The 23417-nt window shown below is 46.7% G+C and overlaps 1 protein-coding gene across 5 annotated transcripts in view; it reads left to right on the forward strand.

The window, feature by feature from the left end:
• The window catches only part of STAP1 (signal transducing adaptor family member 1), a 39354-nt gene extending 16186 nt beyond the window's left edge, over positions 1-23168 (forward strand). For 2 of the 5 annotated variants that reach the window (XM_050945051.1, XM_050945049.1), the window contains exons 4-11: positions 4187-4300; positions 5832-5888; positions 10499-10671; positions 14800-14928; positions 16476-16545; positions 18851-18971; positions 19405-19545; positions 21677-23168. In XM_050945051.1, coding sequence (XP_050801008.1) covers positions 4187-4300; positions 5832-5888; positions 10499-10671; positions 14800-14928; positions 16476-16545; positions 18851-18971; positions 19405-19545; positions 21677-21753 — 882 coding nt within the window. In that variant the 3' untranslated portion in view covers positions 21754-23168. The remainder of the gene's footprint in view (positions 1-4186; positions 4301-5831; positions 5889-10498; positions 10672-14799; positions 14929-16475; positions 16546-18850; positions 18972-19404; positions 19546-21676) is intronic. The other 3 variants (XM_050945050.1, XM_050945053.1, XM_050945052.1) reach the window with 3 other exon arrangements.
• The last annotated feature ends 249 nt before the right edge of the window (positions 23169-23417 follow it).

Raw genomic sequence — 23417 nt, forward strand, 5'->3', positions numbered from 1 at the left:
ATAGGAGAGGCAGAGACAACACGCCTAGCCAAGGTCAGGGCCAGGACAAGCCGCAACCTGGCAACAAGCAAGGGTTTGGAAGGTGCACTCGAAGACAGCATACCAAGCCAGTTACTGGATTTTTCCCTATGTTTCCTGAACCACTTGTCCTGCTTCTACCATACGTGGTCCCATATAACATCAGACTGTTGAGTCTTACGCATGGTACAAGTGGGATACACGCTTCAGTTCTTCTCCTTCCCTCCCTCCCACCCCCCTTCCCCATCCCTTTTCGGGGACCCCTCTCATGAACAACTCCTTATGTAGGAGGTACAGATGCTCCTTGAGGCGGGGGCACTGGAAGACATCCCTCGGGATCTAAGGAGCAAAAGGTTTTACTCCCGTTATTTTCTTATTCCCAAAGCAAAGGGGGGTCTTTGACCCATTTTAGACCTGCATGGACTTAACAAATTCTTAGTCAAGGTCCACTTCCACATGGTCTCCCTAGGCACTATTATTCCATCCCTGGATCCGGGGGATTGGTACAGTGTACTCGACATGAAAGATGCGTACTTTCACGTCGCTATTCATCCCGCTCACTAGCGGTTCCTGTGGTTCACCATAAACCAGCACCATTACCAGTTTACAGTCCTACCCTTTGGCCTGGCAGCAGCCCCCTACATGTTCATAAAATGCATGTCGGTAGTGGCAGCCTTTCTACGAAAAAGGAGAATTCAAGTATACCCATACCTAGACAACTGGCTTCTCGCAGGTCGGTCCAAGGAGGAAGTCCGTTCCCATGTGGCGGTGGCACTGGACGTATTCCGCAGGCTAGGCCTTCTAGTCAACGTGCCCAAGTCCTCCTTGATACCAACACAAAGGTTGGAGTTAATTGGGGCAGTCCTTGATTTGGTACAGCCACGAGCGAGCGTCCCAGAATCCAGATTTCTGGCCATCCAGCGTGCCACAGATTCAGTGCTGAGGTTCCCCACAACCATGGCCAGATGCTGCCTGCAGATCCTAGGACACATGGCGGCGTGCACCCACATAGTCAAACACGCTCGACTACAGCTCAGGACTTCACAATTGTGGTTAGTCCGATCTTATGGCATGGGCGGAGACCCCCTTAGACCTTGAAGTGACAATCCCTGCCCAGGTGTTGGACTCCCTGCGCTGGTGGCTCAACCTGCAGGTAGTTTGCAAAGGGATCCCCTTCGCCGCACCACAACCCACGCTGATGCTAGTAATAGACGCGTCAGACCTCGGCTGGGAAGTGCACCTGGGGGACCTTCGGACGCAAGGCTTGTGGTCCAAGGATGAAATATTGCTCCACATCAATGTGAAGGAGCTCAGGGCAGTTCGCCTAGCCTGCCAAACCTTTCACACTGCTTTAACAGGTCACAGCTTGACAGTTCTGACAGACAACACTACCGCCATGTTCTACATAACAAACAGGGCAGAGCCCCATCCTCTCCCCTCTGCTGAGAGGCCCTTATCCTATGGGACTGTTGTATAGCCCGCTGATTACACCTCTTAGTGTCATACCTTCCGAGGGAGCAGAACAAGCTGGCAGACCACCTCAGCAGGTTGTACTGCATGCATGAATGGTCCATGAGACCAGATGTCTTGCAATTGATCTTCCAGAAGAGGGGATTTCCCCAAATGGACCTCTTTGCCACCAGCGACAACAGTCAATGCCTGCTGTTTTGCTCTTTCCAAAACCACAGTCTGGGCTCAGTCGCAGATGCCTTCGCGATCCCTTGGAGCGGGAGCCTGAAGTATGCCCTTCCACCACTCCTGCTCATCCACAGAGTTCTCAAAATTCGCAGAGACCAGGTGGTAAAGATTCTCATCGCCCCAGCTTGGCCCCGCCAACATTGGTTTACGACTTTGCTGGAGCTGTCAGTAGCCGACCCGATTGCTCTGTCCCTGCACCAAGATCTCATCACGCAGGCCCGCAGGCACCTGCTCCCCCCGAACCTGCAATCTCTGCATCTCATGGCGTAGAAACTCTGTAGTTGAACGTGATGGAGAGCCAGTGCTCTCTTCAGGTGCGACAAATTCTCCTCGGCAGTAGGAAACCTTCCACTAGGGTGGCATACCTCGCTAAGTAGAAGAGGTTCTCCTGCTAGTGTGAACCAAAGCATATACAGCTGCTTCAGGCCTCTGTTCCAGTTATCCTGCAATACCTGCTGCACCTTAAACATCAAGGTCTCGCCCCCCTCCTCAATTAAAGTACATCTGGCTGCCATTTCGGCGTTCCACCCAGGGGAGTTGGGGCATTCTGTGTTTTCCAACCCCATGGTAGCCCAATTTCTCAAGGGGCTGGAGAAGGTGTTTCCCTACTCACGCTCTCCAGTCCCTCCCTGGAACTGTAACCTGGTCCTGACTAAGCTAATGGGCCACTTTTCGAGCCCGAGAATATAGTATTCTATAGTATTGCAACTTTTTTGTATGGAAGGGGCCCCCTGAATCCTCTGGGTGGCCCTGTCAATGAATGGAGCTGTAAGTGCTGTTCATTTCCAATCAGAAGGTGACTGAGCAAGACGCTCGCACCAGCAATTCCCAGGTAGTTACCCTAAAGAATTAACAAACTTTTACTCTACATTTCCACAGAACTCAAGCACCATCCCCGAAATGTTCCCCATCACAGGATGTACATACTGAGATGGCCTTGTGATAGACAGAAAGAAAGAGGTTTTCTCCTTTATTTTTTTCTCTAGCAGATCCATGCATAGTCACAGACACCTCCTGTGCTCCCGTAAGTCAACCATAACGAGAACTTCTAGAGGGAACATTTAGTGAAGTACTGTAACTCCTATTGTTAGTCTACAGGGCTCGAAGCTAGAAAGTTGTGTGGATGTTTTGTGTAAGAGGTGTCACCTTAAAGCTGCATTTCCAGCTTTCTAACATTTGTTATTTGTTTTTCATTGTAGCTCTAATGTTCTTGCCAGTGGCATGCTTGGGGGAACCTTAGGGCAGAGAGAAGAGTTTTACAGCTTCATCTCAGTATAAAGTAGCCACAGTGAAGTGGCTTCAGAGCAGTCAGATATCCACAACCTACACCCCCTGGAGAAGAGCACAGATGAGGGGAGCTCAAACTAAACTTTATGAGCCTATCAACAGCATGTGCCATCCATATGCACCCCTTGCTGCCAGCGGAAGTGCACCCTTCCTCGATTTCCCTGAGTGGCTTTAGCATGTCAAACAGCATTCCCATTACCAAAGGTCTGATTTACTATTGGGAAGTTCACAGAAGTGCATGACTGAACTACACCCAGGCTTCTCATCCAGGAAACAGACTCCTTCTGAGTTTATCAATCCCACATCCAAGCCCTTTGCTAATTCTCAATCTTGATTTTTTATCTGGAGCCAGGGCTTTCCTGCGAACTGCAACTCTTCTCCTGACGGCACATGGCTGTAGGGAGCCCAGCCTGTGATGAGCTATTTCCTTTCCCTGGGAACCCCTCATCTTAGGAGTAGTCTCCCTAACTGACATCTGGTTGCCTTTTATCAGAGGCAGGTGCTCATTAGCCACCAACTAGCTACCAAAGGAGTTGATTGCTTACAGGTGAGCTGAGCTGGGCTTATTCTCCTTAAAGATGCCTATCATGGGTACAGTGATGGGTACACCCCACGACAGGCCCTATACTGCCAATAAATATTCATATTGTGTGTTTATTGGCATGATAGGGTCCATATATTTTACCTTGCCCTCTCTGCTAAGTGGTCTCTTCCTAGGGTTTCTCCATGCAGGACAACCTCTGTCCCACCATTTAGTTACCTCTTGCTCCAAAGAGACTAAACTTTTTATGCTCCTCTATTGCAGCTAATGAGACCCACCGTATTTGGCTGCCAGGGTGAATCAATAAAATAGCTACCTATCTCCATATGGGAAACATCAGTGTAACCCAGGGCTGAATCTAGCACAATTTGTAATCAGTCTGGGAATGTTGTTGAATTCTGGGGTCCGTGCTGCATACCCACACTGAAGAGTGGTGAGAAGTTTTCCCAAAATGTATATTGTAGCTGAAAATAGCTTCTAAAAGAAGCAATAAAGGACTTTGTTTTGCCATGTATGTTAATGGCACCAATCTCAAATGTAAGAAAATGCTAGTGTTTTCTTGTTTCAGTTAGTGTCTGCTGGGAACAGCTGACTTGTTTAGATGTGCTCTAATGCATGCCCCATCTTTCTTTCCTTTCTCAGTATTTAGAGAAACTACAGCTGACGAATTCGACATCAGTAGTGAATGTTTATCCAGATGAAAAGTGCGGTGCACAGTTTATCCTGATGCTGAGAAATGAGAAAGTGGAGCTGAAAGTGAGTGAACCCAGTGAAGCTGGAAAGGCATGACTTACGCACCTTGGCCACGTTGATCCAAGCTGCTCCTGATCACCATAACATAGCAGAAAGCAATGGCAGGGCTGTTATTTTTCAAAGGTTGGCGCATGATACCCACTGCCTTTTGGGGGTGGGGAGGGGCATTTTGGAAACACTCTAGTTTGTTTAAATAATAAATGCATACAGAATGGAACCTCCTGCCTCTGGGAAAGAACACTGCCACTCCTGGCCTAGGGAGGAGTCTCCAGGGCTTCATCTTCTGGGACCATGGCACTCCCCTCTTTCCAGCCCTGGGAGGCATTTGCAGGGCTTCCTTTGCACGCATGGTCACTGTTGCTCCCTGCTGAAGCAAGGGGGCTTCTCCTCCCCCCAGCTCCTCCTGGCCAGTGTTAGGGCTCAACTTCCGCCTGTCTCTACCTCCCCTTCCATGTTATCTCCTTCACTTATTGTATTCATTCCATAGCACCCCCAGCACGAGTGGCACACCATTGTGCTGGGCACTGGAAATACACTTAGTCAGAGAGACCCTCCCTGCCCTGAAGAGCTTACAGTCTAGCTAGGCAAGACAGACAAGACGTGAGGTGAAACAGAGGCACAGAACTAAAAGTGACTTGCTCAAGGTCACACAGCAAGTCGGTGGCAGGGCCAGTTAGGAAACCCAGGTCTGCCTCTGGTGCAATGCTTACTTCTACTTCCCTTGTCTCTCACATACAGTAAGGGTGAGGGGGAAGGGAGGAGGAGAGAAGGATGGAAAAGGAGATAAGAAAGCAAGAGGGAACAGTGAAGATGAAAGTGGGGCAGGGAGTACACGAGGGGGAACAATACTCTTCCCCCCAAAAAATAGTTACATGGAGGTCTTCATCCCCTACTGTGCCCCTCCCCATACACACCGAGAGGCAGAAGTGTAGTGATGAGGTACTGGTGCCTTTGCCTCTCTGTAAAGTGCCTGTTCTCACCCTTCACCCCGGCTAAGTACTGGGCAAAGGGAATCCATTTTCCAAAGCCTACCACCCCCTCCACATTATGTGAGAAGGAGTCTGAGGGAGTCATACAGAGGGATTGTACCTGTCTTCAGTCTCAAGGTAGGTAGTCACTATGGCATCCTGTGCATTGAATCAGAAGGGGAGCTGCCAGTGGAGGTCAAAGTTAAGTGACGATATGTCCTGTTTTGGCCTGGACAGTCCCTTTAAGCCCTGTCCAGGTGGGGAGGCAGGGCTTGGGCGGGGGACAGGCAGGGCTCAGGCCAGCCCTGCGTGGTGTCCTGTTTTCCCTTAAGGAAATATGGTCCCCGTAGTCAGAGTACAGATTGAACACTCAGCACAAAAAGGCGGTAGATAAGAGGTGACAGTGAGGAAACCTGACAAGTTCCAGCTGGTTTCCTTAGGAGAGCTGTGCTCAAGTCAACTTAAAAATGCAGACTCAGGGGATTGTGAGAGGGACACACACAGGAGAGACCAGGGAATACTTTGTTTTGGAGTCACTCTTAGGTTTCTACTTTTTATTCTCTCAGGTCGAGGACTATGACAGTGGGGAGGAATGGAAAGGCTTTATCCTCACAGTCACACAGGTAGGGAAGCTCTTTAGTGCTGGTTTGGGGTGAAGGGATAGCTCAGTGGTTTGAGCATTGGCCTGCTAAACCCGGGGTTGTGAGTTCAATCCTTGAGGGAGCCATTTAGGGAACTGAGGTAAAAATCTGCCCGGGGATTGAACTAGATGACCTCCTTAGGTCCCTTCTAACCCTGATAGTCTATGGTTCTCAGCAGGTGATAAATTGTATCATCAATTGCTTGATCACATGTTGGTTTGTATGAAATATACTCAAGACCAAATAACCAATATCAGCCTAGTTTATTGTGGAAAAGTCAGTAGTATAGTGCAGGGGAAAAACAGCTCAATACAATACCAGTTTTCAGGAAGCCATCTCATGGCATACTAAGTTCACCTTACACAGGAGGTATGCTTCCAAAGTAACACCCCAAGGCTATCCTACCTGTTCACCAGTAAAAAGGTACCCCGTGCCTCAGCTAAGGCTAGATTTAGCCAGTCATCTTTCCACCTTGTTTTTAATGGTACCAGGTGTACCTCTTATCTCTTTGTTCTGAAGAAATGCATTACCACTACCAAGGTCACGCAGGCACCTTCTAGACTTGTACTATGGTGTAACACCCATCTGCTTAAGCCAAAGTCTGCTTCAGCTAACGCAAGTTGTTATAGGATACTGAACATAAGTGAACGGGATTATAGAATTCAGGCCAAGTAATCGCTACAAATGTGTGTGATTTTATATATCACATACAAAGTTACATTGATAGTGTGCGTAATATTAATATGGTAGTGATTAATTATATCAATATGAATTATTCAAACATATTAACATGCATTAAGTACACAATTAGAACATTGCATATATATTGCAAAAAATATTAATACACCTCTACTCCCATATAACACTGTCCTCGGGAGCCAAAAAAATCTTACGTGTTATAGATGAAACTGGGTTATATTGAACGATTTGATCCCCTGGAATGCACAGCCTTGCTTTCCTGGAGCACTGCTTTACCGCATTATATCCAAATTCGTGTTATATCGGGTCAGGTTATATCAGGGTAGAGATGTATATGAATTTCATATGAAATAATAAAAATCACACATTTCTAGCAATTACTTGGCCTGAATTCTATAATCCTGTTCACTTATGTTAAGTATCCTACAACACCTTGCATTGGCTGAAGGGGGTTTTGGTTTATTTAGGTATTAGCCCAGCATACACTGGTCTCAGAGTTCTCTATGCCAATATTGCATCACAGCTGCTGCTTTCCTGGAGATCAGTAAAAGTTCATCCGTTTAACAGAAGTTCCTTTCTTCAAAAGTTATTCAGCTACTCACAGCTGTGTGCCAAAAGATTACTCATCCATAAGGGCCACAGTTGGTCAAATGCCCTGTATGTGACAGACTGGCTCCTATTTGTGCAGAGTCCTGCCATCCATGTACTTCTCACTAGTCACATGATTCAAACTGAGCCAGCGTAACTGGTTATGTCATACCCAGGGGGTCTCTTAACAGCAGAAACCTCAGGCTGTACACTAGTGCTGAAGGCTCAGTCTCCCTTCCTTAGATACACCCATGCTATTGTACTCGGTCAGAGAGAGATCCCAGGCCTCAGTCCATACCCTTGCCTTGGGAATGCGCCCAATGTGTAACTGGGAGCCTGCTGTGAGGTAAAGCTAGGCTCCCTAAGGCACTGATCCTGCCAACACTTTAGGCACAAGCTTAACTTTTAACATACCCATAACCCTCTAAGTAGTTTCACTCACCGCATCACCCTTAGCATCAGGGCATGGCATTGCAGGGGTCTTTGCATCTAGCACTCCCTAGGTGCTTCTTGGGCCCTACAACGGCCTGTTTCCACAGCTTTGCCCACCAGCTATATTACATCTAATTCAAACCCCCTTCCAGGGTAAGGAAAGTCCTACAGGAGTTAGGCTCCTCTTCAGCCCACCCTCCAGGCTCACTTCCTAGCCTCTTCTAGGTTATCTTTAAGTCACTCTCTGGCTTTGGAATAGAGCCCAGACTCTTTTCCTGAAGTCTCTTCAGGAGACTGTCATTGTCTGTAGTTCTTACTGCAAAGTGAGCCTTCTCAGCCCTAGTATGAGGCTGGGTGCTGTCACCTGACTCTCACTAAGATGCAGCTAATTATGGCACAGGTGGGCTGATTGAACAGACCTGGCTGGTCCCAGGCCTGGGGGTCCTTACAGGGGAGGACCACCCTGTTTCAAACTACAACATTAAGCATGTGCCTTTGTGTTTGCAGGCCTGTGGACTCGAGTTTGGTTTTTGAGCAGTTGCAGTGTTTGCCATGTTCCCTTTTAGTAAAATACTAGATTTCTAAAAAATTCAATAGTTCAGTATTGCACAAAAGGGGATTAACCCCCATTGGCAAACTGCGGTTTCTCCCAGCGTCCAGGACAACCCATGTATTATCTTGTGCTGTTCTCTTCGGAGTTTCAGATTGAAACAGCCACAATACCTGTCTCTTGTAAAAAGAACCTACGGAAAGACTGCTGTCCATGAAGGGTGGTTTCCATCCATGAAGGGTGGTTTCCTTTGGCTTAATTTGAAGTTTCTTCACTCTGTGACAAAGTCTGGGCTGTTCCACTTAGTTTTATTTAATTGTCATTATTAAATATAACAACTTCTGCTTCACTTACTGTTTTTCTGTGGACAAGATGCTTCTTTGCAAATCTCCCATTGTGCTCAGACCAAATCACTGGAGTGTGATTCTGCTTTGGTCAGAACACAAGCCTTGTCAAATGCTGTCAGGTTGGTAGAAAAGACTTGAAATAAGCTATTTGAAATGTCGTAACTACAACAGCCTGACCTATACAGCCTTCTCCCTTTCTTTCTTCCAACCCAGTGGTTTTCAACCAGTGGTCCACAGACCCCTGGGGGGCCTCAGACTATGTCTAATATTTCAAAAGGGGTCTGTACCTCCATTCAACATGGTTTTTAGGGGTGTGCAAATGAAAAAAGATTGAAAACCACTTTCTTCTAGTCAATTTACCAGGGATTGTTCTTCACAGCCCCAGGCTCAGACTTAAGCCACATCTAAACACAAAATTTAACTAAAATAAAGTTTTTCAATTCAGTTAAATTGGTGCAAACTCCTATGTGGACATACTTCTGTCTGTTCACAATTGGCATATATCAGTTTTGCTTAAATGACCAAATTGGTGGATAATGATTGGTTATTGATATAAGCCAGTTGTAAACTGATTTGAGTATGTCCACATCGAAGTTTGCATTGCCTTAATTAAATTGATTTAAAACCTGATTTTAGTTAAACGTGCCAATTTCATATGTAGACCAGCCATTAAGGGTTCATCGACACTGCAATAAAATATCCAGGACATGGCTGTGGCTGGCCCAGGCCAGTGGCAGGGCTAAAATTATCCATATAGACATTTGGGCTGGAGTCCATGCTCAGAAACCCCATGGGGGGGAGGGTCTCAGAGCCCAGGCTCCAGCCCAAGCCTGAATGTCTACACTGCAGTTTTTAGCCTCACAGCCCCAGTCCTGTGGCCATGAGTCAATTGACCTGGGCTCCAAAGCTCAGTGCTGTGGGGTTTTTATTGCAGTGTAGACACACTCCCTATGACTGATTTTCAGAAGTGCTAAATAGCCACAATTCCCATTGAAATCAATGACGCTATGGGTGCTCAGCATCTCAGAAAGTCAGGCCACAGCTGCATTTGGTTGTTAAGGCTCCCCTGCCCTCCCTTGGTTCTTGTCATGCAGACAGAAAGCAGAAGACTAGAGTCCAAAGCACAGGCAATGCCATGTTTATTGGGGTGAACAAGCAAGCATATCCCAGCTCTTCACAGCGGTGGAGCTCTCCTGTTTCCCTGCCCCCCCCGCTTCTCCTTTTTAGTAGGCTTACTTATACCTGTAGTGCTCGCCCCTGGTACCATCCCTTATGATTTGTGGTCAGATTCCATTTTGGAGGGTCTTGAGTCTGGGGGATTTGGTACCACCTCTTTTGTACCCTATGGGAGGGGTGGGGAGTGAGACTGTTTCAGCCAGGATCACCATTTCCTTGGCTTTTATGCTTCTTATACCTTCCCTCCAACTCCCTCACCCCTCCTGCCTGGTTGCTTGACCTTGGCTTGGGAGAGGAGTTGGGCAGCCTTCAAGTGTACGTTTGTATATTAAACTCCCACCATACCCAGCAACGTTTAACTCTATTCCTCATCTTTTCTCATTGTGCTATAAACCCCAGCTGGCTGTGGGCAGATGCAACACACAGTGTCTTTGGTCACAGGTTAGTAAGGATATAAGAATATCAGAAGTCAAACAGACAAACAAAACCCAAAATTCTATCTCAGGCTAATAAACAGGCCTAGATACTATATTTCCATCACCAACACTGTTATGAACATCTAGCTCCACTTGCTCAGAATCACTTTGGAGTTTTTATTCAAAGGTAGGATTGGACACAAGGCAGTTCCATTTACCAGCCAGTGCTCATCTACTAAATCCAGCAATTAAAAAAAGATTTCTGCTTTGTGGTTTGTCTTTTATTAGTGTGTGGTGGTGGTGGGGTCCAGCACGGTTAACACCCACCAACGTTATTCTCCCCATTCCATTTCTTTTGCAACTTTATTTTTTGTTAATTCCCAGTTGTCAGTTCCAGTGTGTATGTCACTGCTACCTGGACAACTTATTAAGCTGCATGAGGTGCTAGAGAAAGAAAAGAAAAGGAGGACTGCAATGGAAGAGTCACCCAGTGCATCTTTGAGCACAGAGGAGACAAACAATGGAGACTATGTTAAAATACTGAACACTATGCCAGAGTAAGTTCAGACTGAACTATGTCACTACAAGTTGGATCAGAATTTTCTCTTTTCTTTCAGAGCATTATAATTTTCCTATATATAAGTGTACAGGGGTCTGTACTGGGCCCAGACCTATTCAACATATTCATAAATGATCTGGAAAAAGGGGTAAACAGTGAGGTGGCAAATTTTTCAGATGATACAAACTACTCAAGATAGTTAAGTCCCAGGCAGACTGCGAAGAGCTACTAAAGGATCTCTCAAAAACTGGGTGACTGGGCAACAAAATAGCTAATGAAATTCAATGTTGTTAAATGCAAAGTAATGCACATTGGAAAACACAATCCCAACTATATATATATATATATATATATATATATATATATATAAATAAAATGAAGGGGTCTAAATTAGCTGTTACCACTCAAGAAAGAGATCTTGGAGTCATTGTGGATAGTTCTCTCAACGTGCAGCGGCAGTCAAAAAAGCAAACAATGTTGGGAATCATTAAGAAAGGGATAGATAAGACAGAAAATATCATATTGCCTCTATATAAATCCATGGTACACCCACATCTTGAATACTGCGTACAGATGGGGTCGCCCCATCTCAAAAAAGATATATTGGAATTGGAAAAGTTTAGAAAAGGGCAACAAAATTTATTAGGGGTATGGAACAGCTGCCATTTGAGGAGAGAATAATAAGACTGGGACTTTTCAGCTTAGAAAAGAGACGACTAAAGGGGGGATATGATAGAGGGCTATAAAATCATGACTGGTGTGGAGAAAGTAAATAAGGAAGTGTTATTTACTCCTTCTCAGAACACAAGAACTAGGGGTCACCCAATGAAATTAATAGGCAGTAGGTTTTAAACAAACAAAAGGAAGTATTTCTTCACACAACACACAGTCAACCTGTGGAACTCCTTGCCAGAGCATGTTGTGAAGGCCAAGACTATAACAAGGATCAAAAAAGAACTAGATAAGTTCATGGAGGATCGGTCCATTAACTATTAGCCAGGATGGGCAGGGATGGTGTCTCTAGCTTCTGTTTGCCAGAAGCTGGGAACGGGTGACGGGATGGATCACTTGATGATTACCTGTTCTGTTCATTCCCTCTGGGCATCTGGCATTGGCCACTGTCAGAAAACACAATACAGGGCTAGATGGACCTTTGGTCTGACCCAGTATGGCTGTTTGTAGTAGAGCGCGGCCGGGGCTCAACCCTCCTTGAGGGGGGGAGGGGAGCCACACCAGCTCACCTCACTCCTGCCTCGGGCCAGTCCCTTGCTGCGGGGTTGAGCACGAGAGAACAGTATATAAGTACGCCCCGGCCCTTGGGCAGGGCGGGGCAACTCACACAGTCTATGCTCAGGCCTTTCAGCAGGTGCTGAGCAACAAGGTAACTAAGACGGCCTCCTCAGGTCAGGGGAGGGGGAGTCTGCCACCCTTGGAGGGGTGGCAGGGGGAATGCAGACCCTCCCACTCCACTGTGTTCCAGCCTGGGGCCCTAGCAGCTGTTAACACCACTGATGGTCAGTGGGGAATCCTGACCGAAACACACTGCCATTGGCTCAGGTGAGCCTGCAGCCTGACTGGGGTCAGCTGCCCCCAGGCCTCTTCCAACCTCCCCCTCACTGGGTACCTGCCCTCTGCCAGCATCGTCCAGGGCGTCCCAGACCATGGGTTCCTCAGAGTGTCTGCCGTCGGGAGGTCCAGTCCACTCCTCGGGGTACCGGGCGTCGGGAGGTCCAATCCACTCCTCGGGGTACCGGGCGTCGGGAGGTCCGAGCCACTCCTCAGGGTACCGGGCGTCGGGAGGTCCAGGCAGCTCCTCCACAGGCCAAGTGTCAGACCGCTCAGTTGGCTCCTCTGAGTACTGGCCCCAGGGGAGGTCAGGCCAGTACCCCTCCGGGCACAGGGTGGGATAGGCCAAGCCCAGCAGGAACTCAGGCCCTAGCATCTGCTCTCTCTCTGACTGCCTCCCTCTAACTGAGCCCTGGGGCCGGGCTTTTGTACTTCCTGTCCCGCCCCTTGACTTCCAGGGGGCGGGGACAGGCGGCAGGGGCTCCGCCCATGGCCGCACCCTTTCTGACCTCTTCTCCTCAGGAGCGCGGGGGAGTGGGGCCCCCTCGCTACACTGTTCTTACAAACAAAACCATTTATTTATATCAATCATTATTAAGACTACATTTTAGTCACAGGTATTTTTAATAAAAGTCATGGACAGGTCACTGGCAGTAAACAAAAATTCATAGTCTGTAACCAGTCCTTGACTTGTACTATATACCCCTGACTAAATCTTGGGTGCCTGGGGCAGGGAGTGGCCCAGGGGCACTGTGGGTACTCTGGGGGAAGTGGCCCAGGACCCCTGCTGGTGCTGGGGGCGGCCTGCAGCCCGGCACCCCCGCTGGTGCAGGGGGGCAAGGGGAGGGCTGGCAGGCTTCCTACCCAGCTCTGCGCAGCTCCCAGAAGTGGCAGGCATGTCCCTGCAGCCCCTAGGCAGAGGTGCAGCCAAGGGTCTCTGCATGCTGCCCCCGCCCTGAGCTCCCATTGGCAGAAACCATGGCCAATGGGAGCTGCGGGAGTGCTGCCAGCAGGCGGAGGCAGCGCACAGAGCCGCTTAGCCATGCCTTCACCTAGGAGCTGAGGGAGGGACATGTTGCCACTTCCGGGGACCCACTTCCCATCCCCGAGGTGAGCACCGTCCAGAGCCCTCACCCCCTCCCACACCCCTACTCCCTGCCTCAGCCCTGAGCCCCCTCCCATTCCCAAACTCCTGCTGCTGCTGTGTGGGAGGGGCACGGTGGCCCAAGACTGCCCCAGCAGCAGTTGGCAGCCCCCAGGCCAGCCACACCAGCAGCTGCAGAATCATGGAGGTCCCAGAGTCTCAGAAGCCATGACTTCTGTGACTTCCATGACAGACTCGCAGCCTTAATCATTATTCATTCAGGGGCCTACATTTGACTTTGTCATGAGTAGCATGGAATTTTATGTATTTGTCCTTCCATTGAACATTGCACTACACTTGTCCCTTTTGGTTTATTGAGCCAGTGCTTGAAAATACCTATTGCATACAAAGAAGAGGGTGCCAGAGGTCTGCGAGCAACTGTTGCTAGCTTGTTTCCTTGTAGCATATGTTTATATGTATATATATGTGTATTTGATGGGTGCATTCTTGGTTTCAGGAACTAGCACATCATTATCTTCAAAAAAATCTCTGATAAACAATAGGAGCCATGATAGACTGCAGGTTCTTCCACAGTGATGGGCCAAAGGATCTGGATTCTGAACACATGAAAATTCAGGCAGGGCTGTTTGGATCTGAGATTTTGTTTTAGCCCATTGTAGAGATAGGGATCATTTGCAAAGTTTAGCTCTAGATTCAGCTGTGGGTTTCAGTGCACAGAATTTGGGTTCTTTGATTCAGGCTCATCTCTGTAATTCAGTAATCACTTAGATTACTCTTCAACACTACAAAATATTGGCATTTCAGCCCCGTCACTCCTGATACTTCCAGTTACTGTAGCAGCATTTCAGAAAGGACACTGCCCTCATCTTGTGTGTCTTCACTCGCCAGAGATTTTTGTCCTTGCTGTTTCAGTGAGTTTTGTTTTGAGAAAGTACAAATGGACCATATCCTGCTTTCCTGGAAGCTTTTTCAACCATGCCTTAGACTGTCACATATGTTTGTCTTTCTAGGAAAATTATACTGTACTAGGTAATATATTTGCTGGTGATGGATATTCAAAGTATTCCATCTAAGGTGAGCAAAATGTGTCAGTTTACATTACTCGCTTTACTTTGGGTATTAAGCCTTGTTGGTTACACCGCCTGCCATCTGAGCTGTGCCCCATGACTAACACAGCTACCACTCTGAAACACTGAAAGGGATGAATCATGGCTATCTGGAGTTCTGCCGACTGGCTAACATGGTGGCATCACTCTATAGAATGACCCTTTCAGGTGTGAGACTTCTTGGAGCAACAAAGGCAAACGGCAGCCCCGGATACTTAAGGTACAGGATACGCTACAAATAGGCAGATCTAGTCCTCATGCAGACTCATGCTACCTGCTCATAGAATGATCGGCTTCTGCTAGTGGAACTCTGTGTGTTCATGCGGCTTCTCTCCTCCCTTCTTTGCAGGTGCTTCTATGCAGTGTCACGGCAGAAAGCGATTGAGATGTTAGAGAAGAATCCTTCTTGGGGGAACCTGATCCTGCGGCCTGGTAGTGACAGTAAGAACTACTCAGTCACTATCAGACAGGTGATAGAGTAGGTTGAATCCACAAGATATTATCTAACTGCTAATTGACATGTACTGTATTATGATGCCTAATGTAGAATTCCCAGGGACCACTTGTGAAATCTGTCCTGTATTGTGAGAATAATTGGGAGAAGGTAAATCAGGCATTGAGCATGGGCTCAAGGAACAGTGTGATTGGCTTACAGAGAAAGAGAGGATTGATACATTGACAAATGAGATACAAATCAGCCAAAGCATGCTGGCCTGATGAGGCAGAGGGCATGAGCCTGGTTCTTGAAATGTCTCCTACATCATGGAATATTAGACTTTCAAACCCTAGAGTAAGCACCAAAATACATGTGTACATGCTGGAGCCATATCTAACACTAGAACAAATGATCAGAGTTAAAGCTAATAAAATTGAATTCAGCATCAAACCACACAAAACTTGTTACATTTCAGTGTTTGGAGAACTTCAAAACCAGAGGCAGCTGAGACCCAAAACAAAGTTCTGGGGCTGTAGGTAGCAAACACACTTGGGCTCTCCTCTTCCTGGTCTCACTCACCTCAAGGACTACCTTTTCTGCCTCCTTCCCTAGGGGGACCAGACTTTCAGGCAGGACCCCAACGCAGTCAGAAGTCCCCGGGAGGGTTTGGGTTGGTGACATGGGCACTGGAGACTGAGGGGGAAGGGCAAATGGCCGTTGCTAACCATTTTTAAGTGGAGGTGGGTGGGAACCATGTGCCTCCACATTTGAGAGTCTGAACTTGGCACAACAGAGACAAAGGACCCAATCCCTCCCCCCCCACTTTGTCCCCTGTCTGAAGCTGAGTGACAATGACAGAGCCCTTCCCCATTGGCATGACGGAGAGGCAGGTAGGTCAAATTCGAGTGAGGGGTGTTGTGACCTGGTGCATGAGGTTACACCATCACTCAAATTTGGCCTGTTTGGGTGCTTCCCACCTCCATACACACACATACTTTTGCAGTCCCTGTGGTGCCAGTGGTTGAAGATTGGGATGGTCCATGACACAGAGGGTTTTGGCAGCTGGGCGCACAGAAGGGTCCCCTCTGCCCCGGTCTAGGGAATTCCTGTGCTGTTTTGAAACACAATGTAGAACATTTCTATAACTGTCTGAGTCTGAAATCTAAAGTCACTAAAGTTTCTGGCATTCTTTCTATGAGATTTTCACCTAGAACCAGAAAACAATTCCCAGAGACTCCACACTCCTAGGCCCTGCTGCTGTTTCCAGCGTCCTCAAGCAAAACCTGAGAAGACAAAACTGGCTATTCCTGGTATTTCTAAAGTAAAACAAAGACCTAAAAATACCTTTCCAGCTTCTTGATGCATCACAAAGCAGCAAAAAGGCAAACAAACCATTTTTCCCCCTTACTTGTCACCTTTAAATGAACTGTTCCAAAAAGAGATTAACAACATTAGTATATTGAAACCTTCCATCAAATGAACATCTTAAATAAAAGACAGGAAACCTGCAGCCATCCCCATTCATTTTCATTTACACTGTATTTTATGAACAGCAGTGTATTAATACTGTTATTTTCTTTTTGTTTCAGTGGTCCATGCATAAAGCACTACCGAGTGATGAACATGGGCAAAGGTTACACAATTGAACTGTCAAAACCAGTAAGTGGGTGTTTCCTTGTTGGAGATATAAAACCATGTATTGGGTCTATGTTAGAAAGTTGGAAAGAGTATGGAAAAGTAGAACAAAAAAAGCAGGGATTCCAAGGCCAGCAGGGACAACTGTGACCATCTAGGCTGATCTGTGTAGCACAGGCAAAAGAACTTCCCCAAAATAATTCCTAGAGCAGAGCTTTTGAAGAAACATCCCATCTTGATTTTAAAATGGTCAGTGATAGAGAATCTACCACGACTCTTGGTAATTTTTTCCAGTGGTTAATTACTCAGTTAAAAATTGATGCTTTATTTGCCCTCTGAATTTGTCTAGCTTTAACTCCAGCATTGGATCATGTTATACCATTGAGAAGTTAATTCTATGTCTGTGACCAGCCTGGAAACTGAACTCGTATCTGAACTTGTTTACATGCAGAATTAAGAACAGGTTTAAGCTAAACTGAAATTACCCTGGTTTATACAGAAATAAGTGTCCATACAGCTTTTTGTTTGTTTGGTTTTTTTTTTACCAGTTTAACTAGATGTATTGAATTCACACCTTAAATTAAATCAGTGCAACTTTCTCCCAGGTAGCTCACACTTTTCTTCTATCTAGTTCTGAAATGCCTGGTCTTCCATCACAATTTAGAAATTGAAACTTGAGAAATCAAACTGCTCGCCCAAAATTACCATGGCACTACAGGATAACTTTTAAGGTTTCATTTGGATTTGCAGGTTGGTTAGATCTCTGTGCCCATGCTGGCCCTTGCCAGCTTCCTTGTGGAACTGCTCAAAGTAGGAAATTGTAACCTCTGTGACCCTTGACTGAGTTCTTAAGGGTGTTACCACACCACACCGTTCAACTCAGTCTCCTGAAATCTACAAGAAGTTTCCTTTTCTCTGAGGCATCTGCCACCGAATAGCCCCCGATTAACTGGAATTGGATGTGGGCACTGTTAGCTCAAATAGAAATGTTATTGACCTAGTACAGAAAGGAGAGAGAGGAAACGGACTAAACCAAAGGTGATTAAACAAACTGGAACTAGTTCAATGGGTTGCTATAAGTGCTCAGAAGCAGAGCCCAAACATTACATACAGAAATTGGTTTAAAAAGCTGAACTAAAACAAAAGACCAAATGAGAGGCAATGTTGCCTAGTGGAGAGGGCACTGGACTAGGACCCAGAAGACCTGGGCTGTATTCCTGGCTCTGCCAGAGGCCTGCTAGATCACTTTCTGCCTCAGTTTCCTCATCTGTAAAATGGAGATACTGAGCGTGATCTCCTATGTAAAGCACTTTGAGATCAACTGATAAAAAGCACTGTGAAACACCCAACAATTATTTTGACCACCAGACAAATAGTAAAGCCATGGAGCCTCACAAACTGGCAATGGTAGAGGTTGCAGCAGCTTCCAGGGATCACAGACAAGGGTGTCATAGGTGTGCAAACCTAGAGGAACTTGGCCCTTAAAGGGGGTAAATCTGGAAAGGGAGCACAGGGTGTACTTGGCATTGGACCCCCAAAAATGTTAGGCCAGCTCTCCACTCCCTTGTTGTCCTGGAAGCATCTCTCAGGTATTAGCATCTCCTCCTGCTAGTCAAACATCTGCCTTTGATGATGATCCTAAAATGAAGCTGTGCCATGATAGGGGTGGTGGAATATCCTGTGGAGCCATTTTATTAAAACATTTCAGCTCATTTTCTCCTTCTCCCACAACAAGATTAAAATCCAAGGCCAAACCTAGGAGTCCTCACTCAACCTAAATTCCCACTGTAGGATCTGACAGCCTGTCTAGATAAGCTTTGAGCTGAAGAGGGGCAGAACCTCAAGAGACAAGTGTTTTTCTAGTGGTTTGTGTCAGGTCTCAGCCTATTCTTTACTTTGGGAACAAGGGAGGAACCCACGCTGTGTTGTACTAGCACTGTGCTTTGTTCGCTTTGCCTGGCTGGAGCTGTACTTTGCAGGAGGGAGAGAAAGATGGAAGGAGGGGTTTCTGGGAAGGAAGCCCAAACTGCAGCCTTGTTCAAGGCCCAAGCCTGCAGTGCATACCCATCAGTGCCATGCATAAGCCCCCTCCTACAATGTGCCTAACATGCAATGCTGATTTTCAGCACGTATTTTGCCCTTGTATTTGGGTGCTCTGGGAAGCTCCTGTTTTCACTGCACTTATAGTAGGTGGCCCTTGAAACACAGTGCATTGGGGGTGAATCCAGTTTCAGCCACTTGACAATATCTTTAGGTACGTACCTGCTAGCACATTGCTGACTGATAACATAGCTCACAGTAACTTCTCACACCCCTTTTTGTCACCTAGGTTATACGCCCGAGCCTTCATGATGTCATTGATTACTTTGTGAATCAAACCCAAGGGAGCCTGAAGCCATTTGTTCCACACACGTATGACAACAAATTGGGTATGCGGCTTGTTTCTACATGTAAGCACAGTTTCTGAATTCCAGCTCTTAAACTGTGTTACTGCGAGGTGTCTATACTGGCAATAACTCGTTTGCAAGCATGTGGGCATAAAACATGGATTGACTATTTTGAACAAAAACATCCCACGTTACAAACAGAGGAGGGGTGAATTTTATCAAATAAATGGATCACTCTAAATTACAAAACAACTGAAATAAGCCACCTATTAATTCAGCAGAGCTGGGAGGGTCTCAGAGCTTGGGCTCCAGCCTAAGCCCAGAAGTCTACACAGCAATGAAACAGGGCCACAGCCCGAACCAGCTGGCATCAGCTAGTCACTGGTTTTTCTTTGCTGTGTAGACATATCCTTATTCTTAAAAAATGGGGCTAGGTTCTTCAGGAGACTGCTCTCACACACAGGGGAACATTAAATCTTCTGTCCGTTTTCTGCAGCTGAACTTTCTTTAGAGCATGCCCCAAGAGACATACACCCGGCGATTGTCTCTCAGCCCAGAGCCAAGCCTCCCCGGAGCCCTATGCCTGAGAAAGAAACAACACTGCTTCAGCAGTATCCTGTAGCCAGATATGTGCATGGTGAGGACAGGACAGCTTTGCGGGCCTGCTGTTTCTTTGAAAGTTAGGTTTGAAAATGGGAAAATGAGTTTTCTGGGGAGGGAAGTGTCATGTGCAGTGAGGGATACAGCAGCATTCAGAGCATCTCTCCTGATCTATCAGTCTGCACACCCTACTATCAAAAGCAGCATTGCTTCTCCCCGACAAGGACTTCTCAGGGTGGTGGGATGGATGCAAGCAGATATTGTCAGTGAACAGAGGGAGGGATTAGAGATGGAAGACAGAGGTTTTTGCCTCCAGCTTATTGGTTCAACCCAGATGACTGCAGTGACTGACCCGTCCAGTGCCCTATGTTAAATGAATTGGTGTGGCCTGTCCATTTCTGTGGAGCACGAGCCTCATTTGATGCTGACACTTGTTGGCAGTCTCAGCGAGGCCAAGGACTGCATGGACTATGTACACTGTCCTGCCCCACTGTCCTTACACGTGATCACATGAAAGTGGCACACAGAAACTGTGCTGCTGCCAGCTGGGTTAGGAAACTTGTCTTCAGCCCTGCCAATCACCGCTGCTACTCCTGAGCTGCACCTGTGCAAAGCCCTGGTACAGGTAAAGCCATAATTTGCACTGGCACAAATGGCAGCTTTGAGTGGCTTTGCCTGGCTGGGCCCAGGCTCAGGGAGAAGGTAGATATGGTCACCACCTTTTGTCTCTTTACATATTCATATTTTTCAGTCTTGCTGCTTTTTCTTACAGGTCTCTAACATCTAGCCATTCATCAGTCCGTCTGTATGAAACGCTCAGCCAAGCCCTTAATTTACCTCTCTGACTTGCAGCCTTGCTCTCTAAGTTTCATTCAGAATGCTGCTAAAACTCTCCTGGATTGTGCTCTGACCACGTCAACCCCTCGGCATCCCTCAGCTAACTCCCTCCTTCACTGCCTCATAAGTGCATAAGCTTCTTGTCTTTATCTTTCTTACCTAGTCCCACCCTCCCTAGCTGCTCTAGTAACCAATCACAATGTCAGCCCCTGGCCTTCGCTCCTTCCTTTTCTCCCCCATATTGCCCCTTGTACAAACTCTGAAAACCTGAACAGTTCCTAACCCTACATCCTCTTTAAACCTCACGTTCGCAATGATGCCTCCAAAAGCCGCCATTCTGATCATGGCCAAGCAGGTGACAAGCTGTGACTCTTCCACTCCCCCAATTCTCTTCCTCTAACCCATTAAAAAAAAAAAACCACCTTGCATTAACAAACCTCTGCCACTTCACCAGATTTGCTTCCATGTTGTATTGTCATCCTCTTTATGGCATTAGATTGATGTTCTTCAGGGCCTGGAGCTCTCTTTGTACAGCACCTGGTACATGAGGGCCCCAGTCACAACTGGGGCCTTTAGGTGCTTCAGTATGAATATTCGCTACAAGCCACCTCCGTTGGCCACTTACCTTGCTTATGCTGAAGGACACTGACTTCAAATTTGCCCCCAAACTTAGATTTTGTAAGAATAAACTTTATGAAAACCTAGAGCCAAGAGAAATGCTTCCATATATTAAAGTAATCCAGTTGATTCCTCTGCAGAGGGAGGAATCCAGACCGTGCAATTCTGAGAAAATGACTCAAGGACTTTCAGAGAAATTGAAAGAAAAAAAATGGTGAAAAGCAACAGTTTTAAAAACTGCTGTAATAATCGAAGGTGCTCTTACCGACCTAGGAAAAGCACTTACAGTAGACAATGTGAAAGGGCCTCTGATCATGGTGGACAGAGTAGACAAAGTGCAGTTCTGCTACTGCTGGCTAGGGCAGCCCTTGAGTTGGAAGTGCACTTCTCCCACCAGTACAATTTAACAGCTTGAATATTTAAATCATCTCCTGCCAGCTTCTCCTATTGTCTTGAGGAGTCAGGGCTAGCTCAACACAGAAGGAATGGAGTGTTTATGGCAAATTAGTATGGAAAATGAAACAAGTATCTACGTACGTGCACAGTGCCTATCCCAATGGAGGTTGTAGATGCTACCTACAATATAAATAAGGCAAATAAGCAGAGAGAGAGTTGAGAGTGGAAGCTCTGCTGGGAAGCTGCTGAAGTTGGAATGGCTGTGCCATGACACTTTCACTCTCTAGTGTTAACAAGTGTTTTTCCCATTCTTTCAGAAACTCGTGGCAAAGAGATAAAAGAAAGAGTGAAGAGACAAGCAGCTGACAGACAACGTGCAAATCAACCCCTTTGAAGTGGAAAATGTAGGAAGGATGGACTTTTTCTTAGGGGAAAAAAGTCACATTCTAGCCCCCAAAATCCCTGTGGGCTAAATTTAGTAGTACAGTCTCACCTTGTATCAACAAATCTCAGAAGCTGGTGGAATAAATTACGGCACATTAAACTGGATATCTGTTTCCCAAGGCTTCCAGTTGGTCAAAACAAAGTCCATCTCCATGGCTCTAAGCACATTTGTCTCAGCAGCCTTATGAGACTTTCTGGGACACAGTAGAATGATCGCACCCCATCTGACAGCCTCTGTGCTGTTGAGGATGAAAGAGACCATCCTACCGGAGTAGAGGGAAATGATCCCATAGTTGGGACCCCCCTTCCAAATGATGTTGTGGTGTCCTCTCGCACTGAAGTTACTTCTTGGGGGGAGGGAACTCCAGTTATTAGGAAGAAATAGGTAATAGTTATGGAGGATTCAATCATTCAACACAGATAGCTGGGTTTGCAATGACTGGGAGAACCGCATGGTGACTTGCCTGCCTGGTGTGAAGGTTGCGGATCTCTCAAGACATCGAGATAAGACTTATGTGTAGTGCTGGGGAGGAGCCAGTGTTTGTGGTACATGTAGGTACCAATGACATAGGGAAGGATAGGAAAGAGGTCCTGGAGGCCAAATTTAGGCAGCTAGGTAAATCACTGGGGGGAGGGGTGTCACCAAATGAAACAGGCAGATTTAAAACAAAAGGAAGTATTTTTCACACACAATGCACAGCCAACCTGTGGAACTCCTTGCCAGAGGATGTTGTGAAGGCCAAGACTATAACAGGGTTCAAAAAAGAACTAGATAAATTCATGAAAGATAGGTCCATTATGGCTATTAGCCAGGATGGGCAGGGATGGTGTCCCTAGCCTGTTTGCCAGAAGCTGGGAATGGATCACTTGATGATTTACCTGTTCCGTTCATTCCCTCTGGAGCACCTGGCATTGGCCACTGTCAGAACACAGGATACTGGGCTAGATGGACCTTTGGTCCGACCCAGTATGGACACTCTTATGTTCCTCAAAAACAGGAACAAGGGGGAACCCATTTCAGCTCTAGCTCTTAATCAGTGCACCTTCCCTCCCCATACCCTGCCAAAAGAAATGCTCTTCAGAGAGCCCCATAAAGTCTAGGCTTGGGATGCTGTGGCCCAATAAAGAGGAAAATTAATTCTGAAGTTCAGAGGCCCTCCCAAAGGATTTGCTTCCATTAGCACTGAAACCCCACTTGTATTGAGTAGGTAAAGCTTGAGCAGTAAATAGCAACTGCAGCAGCACTGTATCGGGGAGAAAAGCAGTCCCTCCCCTAGGAAACTTCCAGTCCATTTAGAGCTTTATAGTTCAGAACTAAACACCATAAGCTCCACTTGGAAATCAACGGGTAATCAGTGAAGTTGGTACACTGTGCACCAGCTTCGAGTTCCAAATCGACTGAAGGGATAATGTGCTGTAGAGCAAAATCTTGAGGTGACTGACCGTGCTTCTGTAGACACTGCCTAACTCTGCAAGAAATGGTAACAACTGCCTAGCCAGACGTAGCTCAGAGCTCACTGCTGCTATGTGAGCATCTAATTGCAGCTCAGTAGCAGCCCTAGGCTGCAAAATGAGTAAAAAGAGGAGGATGGATGCCCTCAATATGGCAGAAAT

Source organism: Gopherus flavomarginatus, chromosome 3 (assembly GCF_025201925.1).
Source record: "Gopherus flavomarginatus isolate rGopFla2 chromosome 3, rGopFla2.mat.asm, whole genome shotgun sequence".
Taxonomy (NCBI): domain Eukaryota; kingdom Metazoa; phylum Chordata; order Testudines; family Testudinidae; genus Gopherus; species Gopherus flavomarginatus.